This window comes from Mustela nigripes, chromosome 6, assembly GCF_022355385.1.
Source record: "Mustela nigripes isolate SB6536 chromosome 6, MUSNIG.SB6536, whole genome shotgun sequence".
Taxonomy (NCBI): domain Eukaryota; kingdom Metazoa; phylum Chordata; class Mammalia; order Carnivora; family Mustelidae; genus Mustela; species Mustela nigripes.
The window spans coordinates 31,238,405-31,256,952 of NC_081562.1; the positions used below are offsets into that span (position 1 = coordinate 31,238,405).

Sequence of the window (18,548 nt, forward strand, 5' to 3'; positions counted from 1 at the left end):
TAAGTAACTGGTGCTTTTAAGCTGCCTAATTTTGTGATATGAATTTGTCTCAGGGAAATAGAAAATAAATTGAAAGTTGAGGCCATTAAGTACTACATTCCTCTCTTACTTTATGTGGGTAAATTTTGCTTTGTTTCATTAGCCATTCTTTGTTATTTTGCTAATTGGCTGAAAAACTGGATTTCTGTCTTCTCTTATTTTACCCAGTATTCTTTTAAATGTTTTGTTTCTCATGAAATCTTATAAATTCTTTATTATTTGGTTCTTCTGAGCCAAATAATGTTTGTACATTGTTTATCCTTCTAGAAGTTCTTATCTTTTTAACATAACCAAAGTAGTCTTTGTTTTGGTTGATAATTAATATTCTTGCTTTCATTGATTATCCAAATAATATCTCCTTCTAAAATTTCTCTTTTTTATTTTAATTTCTAATTCTTAATTTTAATTATGGATTGCCTTTCTCATTTCTAATTATCTTTTTCCTGTTCTTTTCTGGAGAACAAACGCCTAAAGAAAAAGGTGAGACTTTAGGGGTAGAGAGACCTTGGGAATTTAAGGATATGTTTTGAGCTCAACTAGTTAGATGATGAAATTTTGTTTCTCTGGATAGTTTCTTGATAGTGAATATTGTATTTGCTCTCCTTCAGAATGAGCAACTTCGTCAGGATATTATTGACTATCAGAAACAAATAGATTCGCAAAAAGAAACACTTTTATCAAGAAGAGGAGAAGACAGTGACTACCGATCACAATTGTCTAAAAAAAACTATGAACTTGTCCAGTATCTGGATGAAATTCAGGTAAAATAGAAGTCGGTTCAAGGCAATGATTCTTATAAAACTTCAATTTTATTATAATGTAAACCTAGTATCTGGTCCTACAGTTAACTTCTGTAGTAGAAATCTGCAACTATGCATTTGGAAACATGAAATAAATTGCATCTTTAAAGTTAATAAATCTTGCAAATTCATTGATATCATATGTCTGTCTTGGGCATTGAGAAGAACTAAGCTTTTTAGATACAATTTTGTTGATAGTTAATTTGATTTCATTGGCCAAGAGCAATCGCTACTACAGATCTCTAAAGAATTCTCTATTCTCCAGCAGGCACTTATGACTCTATTTAATTTTAATTTAGTTTAAATTACAGTTTCTTAGGTTAACCATAGTGTCTTTAACTTCATTAGACTTTAACAGAAGCTAATGAAAAAATTGAAGTTCAGAATCAAGAAATGAGAAAAAATCTAGAAGAGTCCATACAGGAGATGGAAAAGATGACTGATGAGTATAATAGGATGAAAGCTGTCGTCCATCAAACAGATAACATAATGGACCAATTAAAAAAGGAAAATGATCATTACCGGCTTCAAGTAAGAATTGCTATTAGATTAACTCATTCATGCAGACTTCATATCGTATCATTACTATTTATGTGAAACTAAAAAGTACTTTAACTTTCGAGGATATGAATTTTTGTCTTATGCTATAATATACCCTTTACTGTAACATGTTGCCATGCTGATATGTTTGTCCATATGTGTTTCTCTAATGCCCTTACGCATACCTTGTAGTTGATACCTGAATTAATGTGTAGATACCAGTCCTAGAAAACTAATAAATATGGGGATTTTCCTACTAAAAATGCCTAGAAGTCCTGTGGACCTGAAGTTAAGTTTTTTACTATAAAATAAATACACTATAAATTTCAGAAAACCAATACATTGTTCATGTTTTACATGGTATTAAATTAATGTAAAAAATAGAATAATACTCAAAAATATAATTCTCTAGTAATGACAGTTATACATCTGTAATGATACAGAAACCACTAAATATCACCTCTAAATATAGAATTGCTCCAATAATGAATATGCATTGGTACTGTATATATACATATGTATATGAGTATGTATACCGCATATGTGTAATGTGTGTGTAAATATGCATATATTGCACTATTTTGCAATGATTCTTGAAATAATTGTTGCCTTTTAGGTGCAGGAGCTTACAGATCTTCTGAAAGCAAAAAATGAAGAAGATGATCCAGTCATGGCTGCTGTCAATGCAAAAGTAGAAGAGTGGAAGGTGCTTTTTTCAGTTGATCTAATGGTTTTTTTTTTTTTTTTAAGATTTTATTTATTTGACAGACAGAGATCACAAATAGGCAGAGAGGCAGGCAGAGAGAGAGAGGAGGAAGCAGGCTCCCCGCTGAGCAGAGAGCCCGATGTGGGGCTCGATCCCAGGACCTTGGGATCATGACCTGAGCCAAAGGCAGAGGTTTTAACCCACTGAGCCACCCAGGCACCCCTCTAATGGGTTTTTCATTTGTATTTTTTATTTCAAAGTCAGAGTTTTCTTTAAAGGCCTTATGGTAGTTAGTGACGTTTTTATCAGGCTATTTTAAAGTGCATTAAATGTCCTAGTTAGAAAAGCACTAAGCTCTCTCTCCTGTATAGTCCTTTAGCCTATTTGTAGTATAAGTCTAAAACTTATTTGTCATCTAAAATAAATAATTCTAAGTAAAATATATTCACATAACTCATGGCTGCCATGTATTGTGTATTTATAGTTCCTGGTTCAATTCCTTCAGACCAATACAACGATTGGTTTTCAATGGGAATGGGAATAAAGAAAGGGACCTTTAGAATCATCTGAGAAGTTTTTCATAATATACCTTTCTTGCTCCTCTCCACTCTCCAACCCCAACCAAATTCTCTGACCTTACTGTGTCAGAAGCTAGCATTATGACGACTGTATATTTTGGAAAAAGTGTAAAACAATTCTGAATAAATCTAATTTTAAAAGCTATCACTTCTGTAGTCATTGTTTCTAACAGAGCTCATAAATCTTGTTGGCTCTTTGGATTTGTTTATCTGGGAAGTTCAGGTAACCTGTATTTTAAACAAAAGCAGTAGCAGTGGCAATGATGCACTATCGAATCAATCAGGGGTCAGTACATTTTGTATAAGAAGTGCAGAGAGTAAATATTTTAGACCACCTGGTCTCTGGTGTACTTAAACTCTCTTATATAACATGAAGGCAGACATACACCATACATAAATGAATGAGCAAGGCTGTTTTGCAATGTAACTACAAAAACAAGCAGCAGACCAAATTTTACTGTTGATTGAGTCTACTGACCCCTGGGAAAAAAAAAAGGTTTTACATCCTATTTAATTTTGGGGGGAGAGATGGTAGTATATGTGTTCTTCTGTACTTCATTGTCACTTAATATTTTTAAACATTATTTATATCAGTATATACAGTATTGCTTTGGTTTTTTTAGTGGCTTTGTAATATTTATTTAATAGATATTTATTTAATAGATATTTGTAGATATTTATTTAATAGATATCATGTGGTGTGATATTTAACAGGTTACTGATGTTTGCTATTAGAAACAACATTATAATGAATATCTATGTATTTGTTATTTTGCAAAGATGTAGATTAAATTGCTACAAGTTTTCATATATATCCAAATACATACGTCCAGTCTGACACTTGTCTTTGACTCTATGGTATTTTTTGCCATGAAGTTTTTGTTTTTGTTTTTGTTTTGTATTATGTAGTTTATTATTTTGTGTGACTTTTGAACTTTGTGTCATAATTAGTGTTCTGAGTATAAAGTTGTTTTCTCTATTTTCTTTTAGTACCTCCTAGTTTCATCTTTTACATTTAAGTTTTTGAAGCATATGTAATAAGTTTTAGCATGGAGAGTGAGGTATGGTTTCAGCAGACCTAGTCTGTTGTCCAAACATTATTTATTGAACATTTTATCTTTTTCCTACTGAAATACGGTTTCATTTTTATTACATTTGACATGCTTGTTGGATTTGAATTTATTTTTAGACTCTCTGCTTTATATTGATCAATCTTTTTTCTAAACATGGGTCCTTGTTATAGTTATTGTTATGTTTAAATATTTGAGAAAACCATTTTTCAGTTTTTAGACACTTGTGAACATGTTTTTTCAATATGAATTTTAGAAATAGTTCTTAAAAATCTTATTTTATTGGCTCTGTGGTAAATTTATAAATTATAAGTTGGTTCTTCTAGCAGAGAACACAAGACACCTTCATTCAGTGACATTTTAAGGTTTTCTCCATAAAAATTAATTGTACAAAACTTCCTGGTAGTTTCACGAAGGTATTTATAATTCTTATTTAGGAATGGGTTTTGAAAGCTTGAGCTTGTTTAAAGATTGAATTTCTAAAACAGCGAAAATTATACTGTATATTTTTAAATCATTTCTTCTTTGAACTTAAGATTGTACAACCAAAAAGAACAATGGTTATGCAAATAGTTGCTGCTACTTACTCACTTCAATGTGAATTTTATTTCCTGTATTTTCTTGCTAATGATATATATTAGAGTATTTGTCATAAGTGAAAAATGATTTATTAATTTTCCTCTTATGTAACAGATCCTATGTTGTTTATATCTAGTTAATTTTGTCTTCTAAAGATGATGAAATTATTGAATATCAGCAAATGTTACATAACCTGAGGGAGAAATTGAAAAATGCCCAACTTGATGCTGATAAAAGTAATGTTATGGCTCTACAACAGGTAAAACCTTTCAAAATTTGGTTTATTGAAGTAGACAATGTGTCTAACCTAGTGGCTTACACTATGGGGGATATAAAAAGTCGTTTGAAGTCCAGTCACAAGAAACAATTAGAATTAAGTTTAGAGTCAGGAATAGAATTATTTTGTGTATTTTTCTATGTTGTTTTAGATAATAGACACATTGTTTTGATTGGGAATTATTTAATAAGAAAGTTAAAACCTTTTAGAAACTTAAGTATATCTTCATACCCTGTTGTTAACATTTATTATATTATATGTTGGTGCTGAAATATCCTGTGTAATGTGAAAAAAGCTAAAAGCATCGTTATAATTTGTATTACATTAAATTTTATTTTTAGTACAAATATACTCATGTAGAAGTTATACTTCCGTTAACTGCTCTATAGTCATAGTCTGGAAGAAAGGGGAACATTTGGAAAGTATTTGGAGGATAAGAACAATTGCAAGAGACAGTATTTTGAAAGAAGTACCACAGGGCAGAAGATAGAAATGGGTGGGTCATGAGGAAGGGTAACATGAAAGGAGTCAGAAGACGCCATAAATATTAGAGAGTTCTGGAATTCCCTTTGCCAGGATGTTAGTTAGCTCTTATATCTATCTGTAAGTTTTAGAGTGACATCAGTGTGTCTAACGTTCAGTTGAAGTATACAAAGTAGTACAGGACATAGTTTTGACCCCCAAAATATGTATTATGTATATAATATATGTATATTATATATATATAAACATAAGATTTACTTTTTTTCCTTACTTTTAAAATGTATGTTAATATCCATGAAGAAATAATACGTAATGTTCAAAAATATTTTATAGGGTGTACAAGAACGAGATAGTCAAATTAAGATGCTCACTGAGCAAGTAGAACAATATACAAAAGAAATGGAAAAAAATACTTTCATTATTGAAGATTTGAAAAATGAGCTTCAAAGAAACAAAGGTAATTCAGTGTTTAATAAGCATACAAAGTTAAACAAGATAGAGGACCATAGGGGAAGGGAGGGGAAAAATGAAACAAGATGAGACCAGAGAGGGAGACAAACCTTAAGAAACTCTTGGTCTCAGGAAACAAACTGAGGGTTGCTGGAGGGGAGGAGCATGAGAGGGATGGGGTGGCTGGGTGATGGGCATTGGGGAGGGTACGTGCTATGGTGAGTGCTTTGAATTGTGTAAGACTAATGAATCACAGACCTGTACCCCTGAAACAAATAGTACATTTTATGTTAATAAAAAAATAAGCATACAAAGCTATTTTATTTACCAATTTTTAAGTATTTTATTTTTATTAAATTATGTCAATAGATATATATTGATTTTTCTTTTTGGATTTTATCATTTTAAAAAATGACTTTATGTGTATTAACTGTATATTATAAACTGCATATATTATTAGTGTTTAAATTTATTAGTGATGGAGATATTTCTGTAATTTTTCTGCAATGGAAATTACATTAACCTTTATTACCATATTAGTTATATGAAAGAAATGAAAAGTGATGTAATTGAGTATAGTTATTTATCCCCTTTTTAAATAATTAACAAAGAATAGAATGAAATTTTGATCAATGTGGCAGCATTGTAGATAGTTTTCAGACGTCATTTGACTTGTCAGCATTTGAATGAACTGTACCCAACTTAATGTCTCATCTTATTCTCCCTACCCTGGGACATACTACCTTTCCTAATACATCTGAACATAAGCCCCTAAAACAGCACTGGTCTTATATTTCTACAGCGCTCCATACTGTAGTTATAGCAGGACACATTAAGGCTAACTATTCATGACAAGTTCATGACGTATTGAACGTAACTCTCACAAAAGAAAATAGCTAGTGTGTGTGTGTGTGTGTGTAAGTGAAATAATGGTAGTGGTCGTTGGAAATGTGGTTGTAATTTAGTGAAGCAAAAGCCTCATTGAGGAGATACTCCAACACTTTTAGGAAGTGAGGTATTAAGCCAAGCAGATGTTCTTAAATAGTGGGAATAAGTATAAAGGCATATATAGTGTGTATATATATATGAAGACATATATAGTATAAAGTAGGAATATACTGAGTGTGTTGAAGAACAAAAAAGAAGCCTTTGTGGCTGGAACAGTGGGCAGGTGGGGCAGTAGTAGGTGATGAGATAGATCAGAGAGGTAACCGGAGCCATGTCATATAGTGACTTAACAATTCACTGTGAGGACTTTGGCTTTTATTTTGATTGAGAAGAAGCACCAAAGAAAGTTTCTGAAGACAGGAGTGAAATAATTTGACTTAGACTGTGTCTGCAGTAGATCACAGGAGTAGCAAGGACAGAAGCAGGCAAACCTATTATGAGACTGTTGGAGTAATCTGAAGAGGTGCTGGTAGCTTAGAGCATGTGGGTAGCAGTAGGGTTGTTGCAGTCAGTTCAGGATGTATTATGAAGGTGATGGAAACGCAGTTTGCTAGCAGATCAGATATAGGGTGTGAGAGAGTTATCAGAACTTCCGTTCTGAACACTGGGAAGGACTGTTTCCAGCAAGTTTAGAAATGATCAGGTACTTAGTTAAACAGGTCATCTTAAGTTCGAGATGCTCACTACACATCTGAATGGAAGTATTGAATAGGCACTTGTATATATAGAAGTCTGAGGTTTAGGATAACAGTCCAGTCTCAAGATTTATATCTCAAGATTTATATATTTATATATATTTATTTACATATCTCAAGATTTATATCTCAAGACATAAATTTGGGAACCATATACCTAAAAATGGTAGCTGAAGTCCTGAAGCTGGAGATCATCAAAGGAACAAATGTTAAGAAGAAAAATGCAAAGATTGAGCCCAGGGATGCTTTTACTTTAGAGGCTGAGGGGATGAAAAGGAGCAACCAAAGGAGGCTAGATGGGAGGAAAATCAGGAATGTGTGGAGTCCTGAAAAACCACATGAGGAATGTCAGCAAGGAAGAGAATAAGCAATCATGTTCAGAGCTGTATTCAGTGCTGCTGATAAATCAAGATGAGCATTGAAAGTTAACCAGTGGATTTAGCATTGGTCACTTCTGGTTTAAGAGAAAATGGATAGTGATGACGTAGAACAATCTAGAGACTCCTTTGAGGAGGACTGTATGAAGGGAAGGAGAAAAATGGGGTAGTGACTTGAAGGGAAAGGGGCATGACAAAAACTATTTCTCTCCTTAAAATGGAAGAGATAATCATGCTTCTGGGTGAAAAGAAAGATCCATTAAAGAAGAAAATTGACGCATCGATGAAGCAGGAGAGAGAGAGAGAACTGCTAGAGCAATATCCTTGAGAAGGCCTTGGGATGGCCTAGTGTTCCAGTGGGGTAGTGGGCCTTAGGAACACAAAGAATTCATCCGTAGTGACAGCAAGGGAGGTGGAGTGCATAGATACAGATGCAGGTGACTGGAGATGACCTGATGGTGAGAGCAGGTGCGAGCTTCTGTACTGATTGCTTCTCTTTGCTCAGTAAGGTTCTTAACTGAAAGGATAGGGGAAGATGTGTTAGAAGTGTGAGGACAGAGAAGAAGAAAAGAGAAAGTTATAAAATCGTCATCTGAAAAAGTGAACAGACTAGAAAAATGTAATATGATTGCTGAGCTAATGAGGCCCACTTGTTATACTTATTTCTATAAGTGTGTATTATGTATTTATTAGAATTATACTTTGACATGGTTTAAACTGTTTAAAAGGGTGACCAGTACCGTGGGTTTTGCGTATTCCAGCCACCAGGAGAAAAAGTGACCGTTGATCTCTTCTATCAGATAAGAAAGAGGTCTTGTCTAATGACATTTCTGTCTGTCCCTAGTCATAGATCCCTAAAGTCCACAGAAGGTATGGCTAACTAGAAAATACTCTATACTTGAAATTAACTTGTAAATATGACAGCTAATGGTGTTTCTTTCCATTGGTTAGGATTATATTTAGCTATCAGAACTAGAGATCTGAAAAATGGTGGCAAAATCAAGAGAGAAGCTTATTTTTCTCAAATTTCTTAAAATTAAAAAAAAAAAGTTTATTTTTCTCACTTGTGTGATAGTGTAGAATTAGGCAATCCAGGGTGTTGACCTCATCTGTCTCATCCAAAGTGGAGTTACCCTCACATCTACATCCCAAACAGCAAGATGGAGGAGGCAGGAAGAGACAAATGGCTCACACTAAAGGATAGGCAAATGTGCTGTGGCAGGCCACATGGAAGAAATGAGAGTAGGGGGACACTGGGGACACCTCAGCCTCTCACATGCTCCATCTAGGCTTTTCACTCCAGAAAACAAAACAGGGCCCATTTCTTATAAATGTGCATGCTTTCCCACGCTAGCCCAATGCCTATACATAAGTACATGCTCTATAAATCACTGAACACTTTTGGTGGATAAGAATGATTTGTGTTGATAATGGGAATGCTATATTTTGGTCTAGCAGCAGTTTGGTAAGAAAATATAAGTAGAGATTTTTTTAGCTATTAAGACTAAGTTTAGCTGCAGGCAACAGAAAAAATCAAATATAGCAGCGTTTTAGACAGGATAGAAATGTATTTTTCCACAATATAAATAAAGTTGAGGTGACTAGTTTGGGGTTGGTGTGATAACCTGCCCAAATATGGGCTAGCAGGCATCCTGTATCTTGCTGCCCTGCCTATCTCAGCATGTGGTATCCAGCTCATGTTCTCCGTGTTTGAGTTCCAGACTTAATATCTGTATTCCATCTAGCAGGAAGGAGGAAAGAGAACAGATTCACTCCTCTCCTTTAAAAGCATTTCCTGAAATACATGGCTTGTCTGCTTGTATCCCATTGGTCACATGACCACACCTAGCTGCTGGGGTGACTGGAAATTTAGTCTTTATTTCATGTGACCATGTGTCCAAAATTGCATTCTTCTGATACAGTGGACAAAGTTTGAACAGTGGGAACAGATAGCTAGTGGTTTTTGCCACAATGATCATTCTTTGTAAAGCATTGTGTTTTGCAATCTTATATAATCTGTAGCCATTCAGCTAAGATTTTATTGAACTTTTTAAGCTTGTCCTGTCAATATGATGAAAACAAATTTTATTTTTCAAATATAAAAAATAATAATAAAGAGACTTTTTAAGTGACATATAACTTTTCCTGCTTCTCATATAGGAATCAGGGATTTAAAGGAATAAGTAATCAATTCTAGTAATTCATGTGGTTTTGTTTTTGTTTTTGTTTTTGTTTTGCTCTACAGGTGCTTCAACTCTTTCCCAGCAGACTCATTATATGAAAATTCAGTCTAAGGTTCAGATGTTAGAAGAGAAAACTAAAGAGGCTGAGAGAACAGCTGAACTGGCTGAGGCTGATGCTAGGGAAAAGGATAAAGAACTAGTTGAGACACTAAAGCGATTAAAAGATTATGAATCGGTATGTATTTTTATCTTGTCAGTCAAGGAGCTTAGATTATTCTTGCCCCTCACAGTTAGACTGTTCTATGCCATTACCGTTTACCTTCAGAAACGTTCCAGAAGTGTTTTATGATAAAGGTTATCTGGGTTGGTTTGTACTCCCCTATTCAAACGTCAGAGCAGCATTTACTTCTCAGCCGGAGAATTGTTTTCTGGCCATTTGATCAAAACATTTTGCCCAGATCATCAGCTTTATTGAGACAAGTTTAGTTTCGTTGTAAGTGGTGTCATTGTGCCAGCATTATAGATGTGACACCACTGGTTTATTTGCCAGAAGTTATTTCAGGGACAGTTTTGCTGCCTACTGTGTCAACACACAGTACTTACTTTGTACTTTTTGTATTTTTAAATCTCATTACCACTAAGGCAACTAATGACTCGTATATTCTAATGCTATTACTGATTCACTCTTATTATTCCTTTCCTATATTTTGTTAAGTGATTTTAGTTTGTTTATTTAGGGGATGGGTAAGAATCTCCCTGGAGATGGCGTGAGCATTTGCTTTACCTTCATAAGCCCAGAATTACCTAGCATGATCTTATACACAGTCAACATTCACTAATTTTTTTTTAAATTTCTTTTCAGCGTAACAGTATTCATTGTTTTTGCACCACACCCAGTGCTCCATGCAGTCCGTGCCCTCCCTAATACCCACCACCGGGCTCCCCCAACCTCCCACCCCCCACCCCTTCAAAACCCTCAGGTTGTTTTTCAGAGTCCATAGTCTCTCATGGTTCACCTCCCCTTCCAATTTCCCTCAACATTCACTAATTTTATATTTATTTATTTATTTGTCTGTTTATCTTTTTATTTATTTTGAGAATGAGAGGGAGAAAGAGAGAGCAGGGTGGTGGTGGGGAAGAGGGAGAGAGAGAATCTTAAGCAGACTCCACGCCCAGTGTGGAACTCACTTTGGGCTTGATCTTACAACCTTTGGATCAGACCTGAGCTGAAACCAAGAGTCAGGTGCATAAGCCACTGAACCCAGGCACCCCTCGTGAAATGTTTTCTGTGTCATTCTCTGAGTCACTTTGTCATTAGGATGCTATACTTGGAAGTTCCAGCTGTTCCATTTTCCATCATATTAATGGATTTTTTTTTTCATCTTTCCACATTTTTTTTTAATTTTTTATTTTTTATAAACATATATTTTTATCCCCAGGGGTACAGGTCTGTGAATCACCAGGTTTACACACTTCACAGCACTCACCAAAGCACATACCCTCCCCAATGTCCATAATCCCACCCCCTTTTCCCAACCTCCCTCCCCCCAGCAACCCTCAGTTTGTTTTGTGAGATTAAGAGTCACTTATGGTTTGTCTCCCTCCCAATTCCATCTTGTTTCATTGATTCTTCTTCTACCCACTTAAGCCCCCATGTTGCATCACCACTTCCTCATATCAGGGAGATCATATGATAGTTGTCTTTTTCTGCTTGACTTATTTCGCTAAGCATGATACGCTCTAGTTCCATCCATGTTGTCGCAAATGGCAAGATTTCATTTCTTTTGATGGCTGCATAGTATTCCATTGTGTATATATACCACATCTTCTTGATCCATTCATCTGTTGATGGACATCTAGGTTCTTTCCATAGTTTGGCTATTGTGGACATTGCTGCTATAAACATTCAGGTGCATGTGTCCCTTTGGATCACTACGTTTGTATCTTTAGGGTAAATACCCAATAGTGCAATTGCTGGGTCATAGGGCAGTTCTATTTTCAACATTTTGAGGAACCTCCATGCTGTTTTCTAGAGAGGTTGCACCAGCTTGCATTCTCACCAACAGTGTAGGAGGGTTCCCCTTTCTCCGCATCCTCGCCAGCATCTGTCATTTTCTGACTTGTTTATTTTAGCCATCATGACTGGTGTGATGTGATATCGCATTGTGGTTTTGATTTGTATTTCCCTGATGCCGTGTGATATGGAGCACTTTTTCATGTGTCTGTTGGCCATCTGGATGTCTTCTTTGCAGAAATGTCTGTTCATGTCCTCTGCCCATTTCTTGATTGGATTATTTGTTCTTTGGGTGTTGAGTTTGCTAAGTTCTTTATAGATTCTGGACACTAGTCCTTTATCTGATATGTCGTTTGCAAATATCTTCTCCCATTCTGTCAGTTGTCTTTTGATTTTGTTAACTGTTTCCTTTGCTGTGCAAAAGCTTTTGATCTTGATGAAATCCCAATAGTTCATTTTTGCCCTTGCTTCCCTTGCCTTTGGCGATGTTCCTAGGAAGATGTTGCTGCGGCTGAGGTCGAAGAGGTTGCTGCCTGTGTTCTTAATGGATTTGTTTTTTTTTTTTTTTTTAATGGATTTGTTTTTTAAAAGCACAATAAAAAGCACTGTTTCATGACACAACTCTTACCTTTATGTGTACTTCCGCTCATACTTAATAAGAAAATAAATTTGATAATTTTATTCAAATAAACTACATTATACTTGGACTGGATATTTTTCAGGGAATATATGGTTTAGAAGAAGCTGTGATTGAAATAAAAAATTGTAAAAACCAAATTAAAATAAGAGATCGAGAGATTGAAGTATTGACAAAGGAAATCAATAAACTTGAGTTGAAGATCAATGATTTCCTTGATGAAAATGAGGCTCTTAGGGAGCGTGTGGGTAAGTCATCCTTTACGATCCATAGTTTGATCAATCCTAATTGTCAAGTCATTTTTTATTTTTCTTTTTGTTTATGTATTATTATTTTTAAATAGCTGAATGTACTTTTTTCCCCCCAAATTAACCCTTCTGTAAGCATATTTAAAACAAAAGTGGAGCTGCTCTGATTGAAGTAGGACTAGGGATTTAATGGGTTTGGGATGTGGGTGGGCTGGCCTGGAGCATTGCTTTATTCAGTCTGGCATCTTTTCAAGTAATTGCTTGTTTAAAAACTGCTTAAAAACAATTCCTTGTTTAAAAACTGATAGTCTACTAAACTAATACTACATATTAGAAGTTAACTTCCCCCCTTCCTTTTCCTCAACAAAGTTAGGGTCTGTATGACCCATTTGGTTTGCAAAATACTCTCACTCAGATGAATTCATGAGGACATTTGGAAGTACTGGTTAAGTACTTTTATGATATATGCTGCTTAAATTTAACTTTGGTTGAGTATTTTAAGGTTACTATTGATTCGAAGAAGTAATTAGTAAATATAGCTTGAGAGTTTATTGATTTCAATAAATAGTTCATTTAGTGTAACTCATTTGCATATTGAATTATGACAGTCCTGCCGCCTCCTGACAGCACATGGAAGAAGAATGAGGCACAAACAAGTCAGCTGCAAGGGAATGGTAGCAAGGGACGACAGTAGAAAAGACTGTCGCCCCGAACAACTCCTCAGTCTCCTATTTATTAGAAAGTGGGTAACAACCAACAAAGCTGGAGTAGATTACACATTGACCATGAGTCTTGTAAATATGTAAGAAGAAAGGCAAAGTATGTCTGGTTACGTAGTACATGACCTATAGTGAGCTAAGCCCAAACGAAAGGATTCTCTGACTAATTGCTGATGTTCCGGGGAAGGGGAGATAACAGAAAAATGAAGCAGGCAGCGTTCACCCTGTGCAAGCCAGGCATCCCCAGCTGCTGGGCTTCAAGGACGTATGGTCCAGTCCCCCAGAGGCCTATTGTCAGTTCATGTTTTTCTTAAGACTTTATCTTTTTTTTTTTTAATTTTTTTTTTTTTTAAGATTTTATTTATTTGACAGACAGAGATCACAAGTAGGCAGAGAGGCAGGCAGATAGAGAGTGAGAGAAGGAAGCAGGCTCCCTGCTCAGCAGAGAGCCCGATGTGGGACTCGATCCCAGGACCCTGAGATCATGACCTGAGCCGAAGGCAGCAGCTTAACCCACTGAGCCACCCAGGTGCCCCTCTTAAGACTTTATCTAAGCATGCTTGGTAACTAGTATAATTTCTTATAGGTTATATTTTAAGCAGTATGTAGTTCTGAGGGATGGTTACACAGTCCAATCTAAATTGCTACTTTGAAGTGAAAATAAAAATCTGAATATTGATTTCATTATACTTGGTAATACCAATTAATGCTTTCTTAGAATTAAGTGATCATTTGTGAAAACTATGTTCTATAGGAAGGAAAAATAAAATTTTTATGAAGGTGATTTATTTATGAAAACATATCTCAGTAGGATGCAGAATCATGCCAGTACCCCAAGTTAACCTTCTGATCAACTTTACCTACTGGGTCACAGCTGACTTCAAACTGGAAGTTGCTGAAGCTGACTGAACGAATTAGATAGCTCCCACAAACACCAGATTTCCTATATTTTATTTTAAAAGATTTTATTTGAGAGAAAGAGAGAGAGAGAGAGCACACACACCAGCAGTGAGAAGGACAGAGGGAGAAGCAGTCTCCCTGTGGAGCCACGAGTCCAATGTGGGCTCCATCCCAGGACCGTGAGATCATGACTTGAACTGAAGTTAGGTGCTTAACTGACTGAGCCACCCAGATGTCCCTTTTGTATTTTAAAGCTTCCACATCTTGTCTTATACTTGTTTAAGACAATCTTCATATCTACTTAGTAATAGTAAGTTAAGAGAGAGGAACGATGGGGGCATCAGACTCATGTGGTAATATAGTTGATCCTGATATTAATAATGACTACTATGTCCCAGGCATTGGACTAAGTACCTTATATGGATTAATTTTTTAACACCTTGACAACAAGCCAAAGAAAGAAAGAAAGAAAAAGAAATGCAGTATTATTCCTACAACTTCGTTAATAATTGAAAGTGGGAATTGAGCACAAGTCTTTTATTCCATAACTTCTGTTTTGACTTAATACATTCTAGTACTTTTGTGGCAATCTAACATGGAGAAGAAGACAGATCCTGATGTATTTTTTCAGGACTTCTATTAATAATTGTGATAAAATTATGTTGACTTATAAGGTTATAGTTCAAATATCTGGAAATTCTTGCACAAATAGTACCTCATTCTTGAGTGATGTGAGCTGAATAAATTGTAACCATTTGGTTGATGATAACCAATTGCTTTGTGAATTTTTATAGCTCATTTGAATGTTGGTAAGTTTTTAATTATATTGCTTTTTATTTTAGGCCTCGAACCGAAGACAATGATTGATTTAACTGAATTTAGAAATAGTAAAAGCCTAAAACAGCAGCAGTACAGAGCTGAAAACCAGATTCTTTTGAAAGAGGCAAGTGTGATAGTCAATTAGTTATTTTCTGGTTGAACCAAAAGAAATACTAATAATTTGTAATTTATAGATTGAAAGTCTAGAGGAAGAACGACTGGATCTGAAAAAAAAAATTCGCCAGATGGCTCAAGAAAGAGGAAAAAGAGCTGCAGCTTCAGGTATGTGCGGTTATTCCAAATTCTTGAAAGAATCATTGGAAAATGAATTGTCTGGAGCTGAAATTTTTTGTATCTTATATATATTATAATGATTCTGCTGCAAGCTTAATAAATGAAATAATGGCCTGATGAAGAGTATTTAATTATCATTGATTTCTGTCCTTAGTCTGAAACAGGCAAAAACAGAAAAAACACAATGAAATAATTGAACAAAACTTCAGAATCATCGACTTTTGAAAACTTTACAGTATAGTCTTTTAACTCCCACACAATCCTAATATGCTATGATCAGTAATGATGATATTTAGTAATTTCTATATTGGTATCTGTTGCTGTTAATATCTTCCTTAAAAGCAGTACATTGAAAACTTTCTTTGTACGTTATTCTTTAAGTGAAAGCAATGTTTTATTGAATAAAAATTAACATTTTTATCTTATTTGATATCAAGGGAACAGTTGGTTAAGTTTTGTATTAGCAATTGTAGTGCCTTTTTCTAAGAAGACCATAGAGAAGGAATTTTTTTTTTTAAGGAATCATTTCTTTTCTTTTTTTTTTTTTTAAGATTTTATTTATTTATTTGACAGAGCAAGATCCCAAGTAGGCAGAGAGGCAGGCAGAGAGAGAGAGGAGGAAGCAGACTCCCTGCCAAGCAGAGAGCCCAATGTGGGACTCCATCCCAGGACCCTGAGATCATGACCTGAGCCGAAGGCAGAGGCTTAACCCACTGAGCCACCCAGGCACCCAAGAAGGACTTTTTTTTAGCTTCACCCAAGTCCACAAGTATTTGAATAATGAAGGGCTTTTTGTTTGTTGCTTTGTTCTTTTTTTTGGTTTGCTTATTTTGATTTTTTTTAAATCATCACAGTCTCTATAATATATCAAAAAATTTCTAGGATGGCAAAACTTCCTAAATTATTAATATATTAACCAGTTTACTCATTCATGATTCTTACCTATTTTATATGTCTCTAAACTACTTCAGTACTTACTATATTAAAGTATAGAATGTGTAAAGAATTAAAGAGAAGATAAAAGTCATATTAATTTCTCATATTATTAATATTAAAAGTGAGCTAAATCAGGAGGTTGTATAGGCTACATGTGGATCAAGGATTTTGGAAATATTCTACCTTTTTTTTGAGTTAAAACTTGATTTTCCTGGGATGCTTGGGTGGCTCAGCCGGTTGGGTGTCTGCCTTCAGCTTGGGTCATGATCCCAGGGTCCTGGGATCGAGTCCTGCATTGGGCTCCTTGCTCATCAGGGAGTCTGCTTCACCCTCTGCCTGCTGCTCCCGCTGCTTCTGTGCTCACTCACTTTCTCTCTTTGACAAATATATGAATAAAATATTTTTTAAAAGCTCTTGATTTTACTTTCTAAGAATTAGAATAATGAGAGAGTTATTTTATCTTTCTAATTATTAATTCTTTTATATATAGGATTAACTGTTGAGGACCTGAACCTAACTGAAAACTTTTCTCAAGAAAATAGAATAGGAGAAAGGAAATTGGATTTTGCAAGCCTCAAAACAATGAGTGAAGCTCAATCAAAGGTAAACAGTATTGTTATGGCAAAGAGAAGAAAAATGTTACTATAAGTGCTTTCATTTCTTCCCCAGTTACTTGATTTTGGACATTGCTTCTTTTTATAGTTGTTAAATAACTTTTTTTTTAAGTTTAAATAACCTGTTGATCCAAAGATTGATTAATGAGACTTTATTTACTCTAAATACAGATTAAGAGTTCAGATAAAATAGAGCTGCCACATAGGAGACCATCATTTGGTTTTCCACAGTCATATCAGAATGATCCAGAGGAGAATGTCACCATAGGATCATTATCAAGAATGTTATCTGAATTTCAACATAGTGTAGAAAGTGAAGTGGATCCTTTTGTCTCTCTAACTAAACCTTCTTCATCTGTACAAGTAAAAGATAATAATTCACCTCCAGAAACCATTACAATAAAGGAGATTTTTAAAGCACCATGTCTACAATCTCTAAGAAATCTAGAATCATTAGTCAATAGCTTTAATAGGGAGAGGCATGAAGAAATAGATGACTACTTATACTCTCTTTCTGACTACTCTATGAAGAAAGTGTCAAGAAGCTGTCAGGCACTTGAGAAGACTAGTTTCACACAGAAAAGCAGTTCATCTTTACAGGCCTTATCAACAGCTTCAGACTTAATCCAGAAGTTATCACTTAGGCAGAAATCTGCAATATTTTGTGAACAAATTCGTGATAATAGAGCTGACATGGATGAATCACAAGTAGCAACATCAGAAGATGAACAGGTTCATAACCAGATAAAATATGCTGATACCAGTTTGAAAGAAGATCTAAGAAAGAGTGAAGTGCCTTTACAGACAGAGATTTTGAAAAGTAAACTTGATGTTAATCTTCTGGACCATGTGCCTATTACTACACAATCAAAATCATCTCAGGTAGATCCACTTGAAAATCTTATAGAACAGCTACGGAGAGAACTAGTATTTCTTAGATCTCAGGTGAGCTTTCCTCCAGATTCTGTTACTGAGATCACCTTTATTATTAACTCTTTTTTTTTTTCTAACAAAGTTCTCTAAGCAATAATTGTAATAAAAATTTTCTTATGCTTGCACATAACATAAATTTATACACATTTTTTAAAAATTTAAAAATGCAGCGAGTTTGACATGAAATCATTGACTTGCCTAATTTATTAATTATTCCTTTAGAATGAAGTCATAGCACAGGATTTATTGGTCAAGGAAGCACAGAATAGAAGTGCAGAAATAGAGCTTGAACGTCATAGAACCCAGGCAGAACAGGTAGTATAAAGGCAGACTATTAAATGAGATGATTGTGGTACTAAAGACAAAAACTTTCATTATATTTCTTTGCCTTTTGCTGTGGGTGTGGGTAAAGGGAGAAAGTGGGAGCAAGACCACCAGCTGTTCTACCTTTTGGGTTTTATTGTTATTACTACTGTAATAGCTTATCTCTGGTGTATTATACCTCAATTAGTCAAAATTTTTTAACTTGAAAACTATAGTGATATTTTGTTTAAAAAAATCAATTTTATTCTTTGTGTTCTGTACAGAATGAATTTCTTTCAAGAGAACTAATTGAAAAGGAAAGAGATTTAGAAAGAGGTAGAACAATAATAACCAAATTTCAGAATAAATGTAAGTTATTATTGTTTCTTATTTTTCTGTACTTATT

General features: G+C 34.8%; 1 protein-coding gene across 5 annotated transcripts in view; it reads left to right on the top strand.

Annotated features, from left to right (window-relative positions):
- CEP290 (centrosomal protein 290) overlaps positions 1–18,548 on the top strand; it is a 100,114-nt gene that overhangs the window by 9,511 nt on the left and 72,055 nt on the right. For all 5 annotated transcript variants that reach the window (XM_059402376.1, XM_059402379.1, XM_059402377.1 and 2 more), the window contains exons 8-18: positions 648–800; positions 1,188–1,370; positions 1,996–2,085; positions 4,449–4,571; positions 5,406–5,529; positions 9,788–9,960; positions 12,462–12,624; positions 15,086–15,186; positions 15,257–15,344; positions 16,783–16,895; positions 18,427–18,511. In XM_059402376.1, the coding sequence (XP_059258359.1) occupies positions 648–800; positions 1,188–1,370; positions 1,996–2,085; positions 4,449–4,571; positions 5,406–5,529; positions 9,788–9,960; positions 12,462–12,624; positions 15,086–15,186; positions 15,257–15,344; positions 16,783–16,895; positions 18,427–18,511 (1,396 nt within the window). The remainder of the gene's footprint in view (positions 1–647; positions 801–1,187; positions 1,371–1,995; positions 2,086–4,448; positions 4,572–5,405; positions 5,530–9,787; positions 9,961–12,461; positions 12,625–15,085; positions 15,187–15,256; positions 15,345–16,782; positions 16,896–18,426; positions 18,512–18,548) is intronic.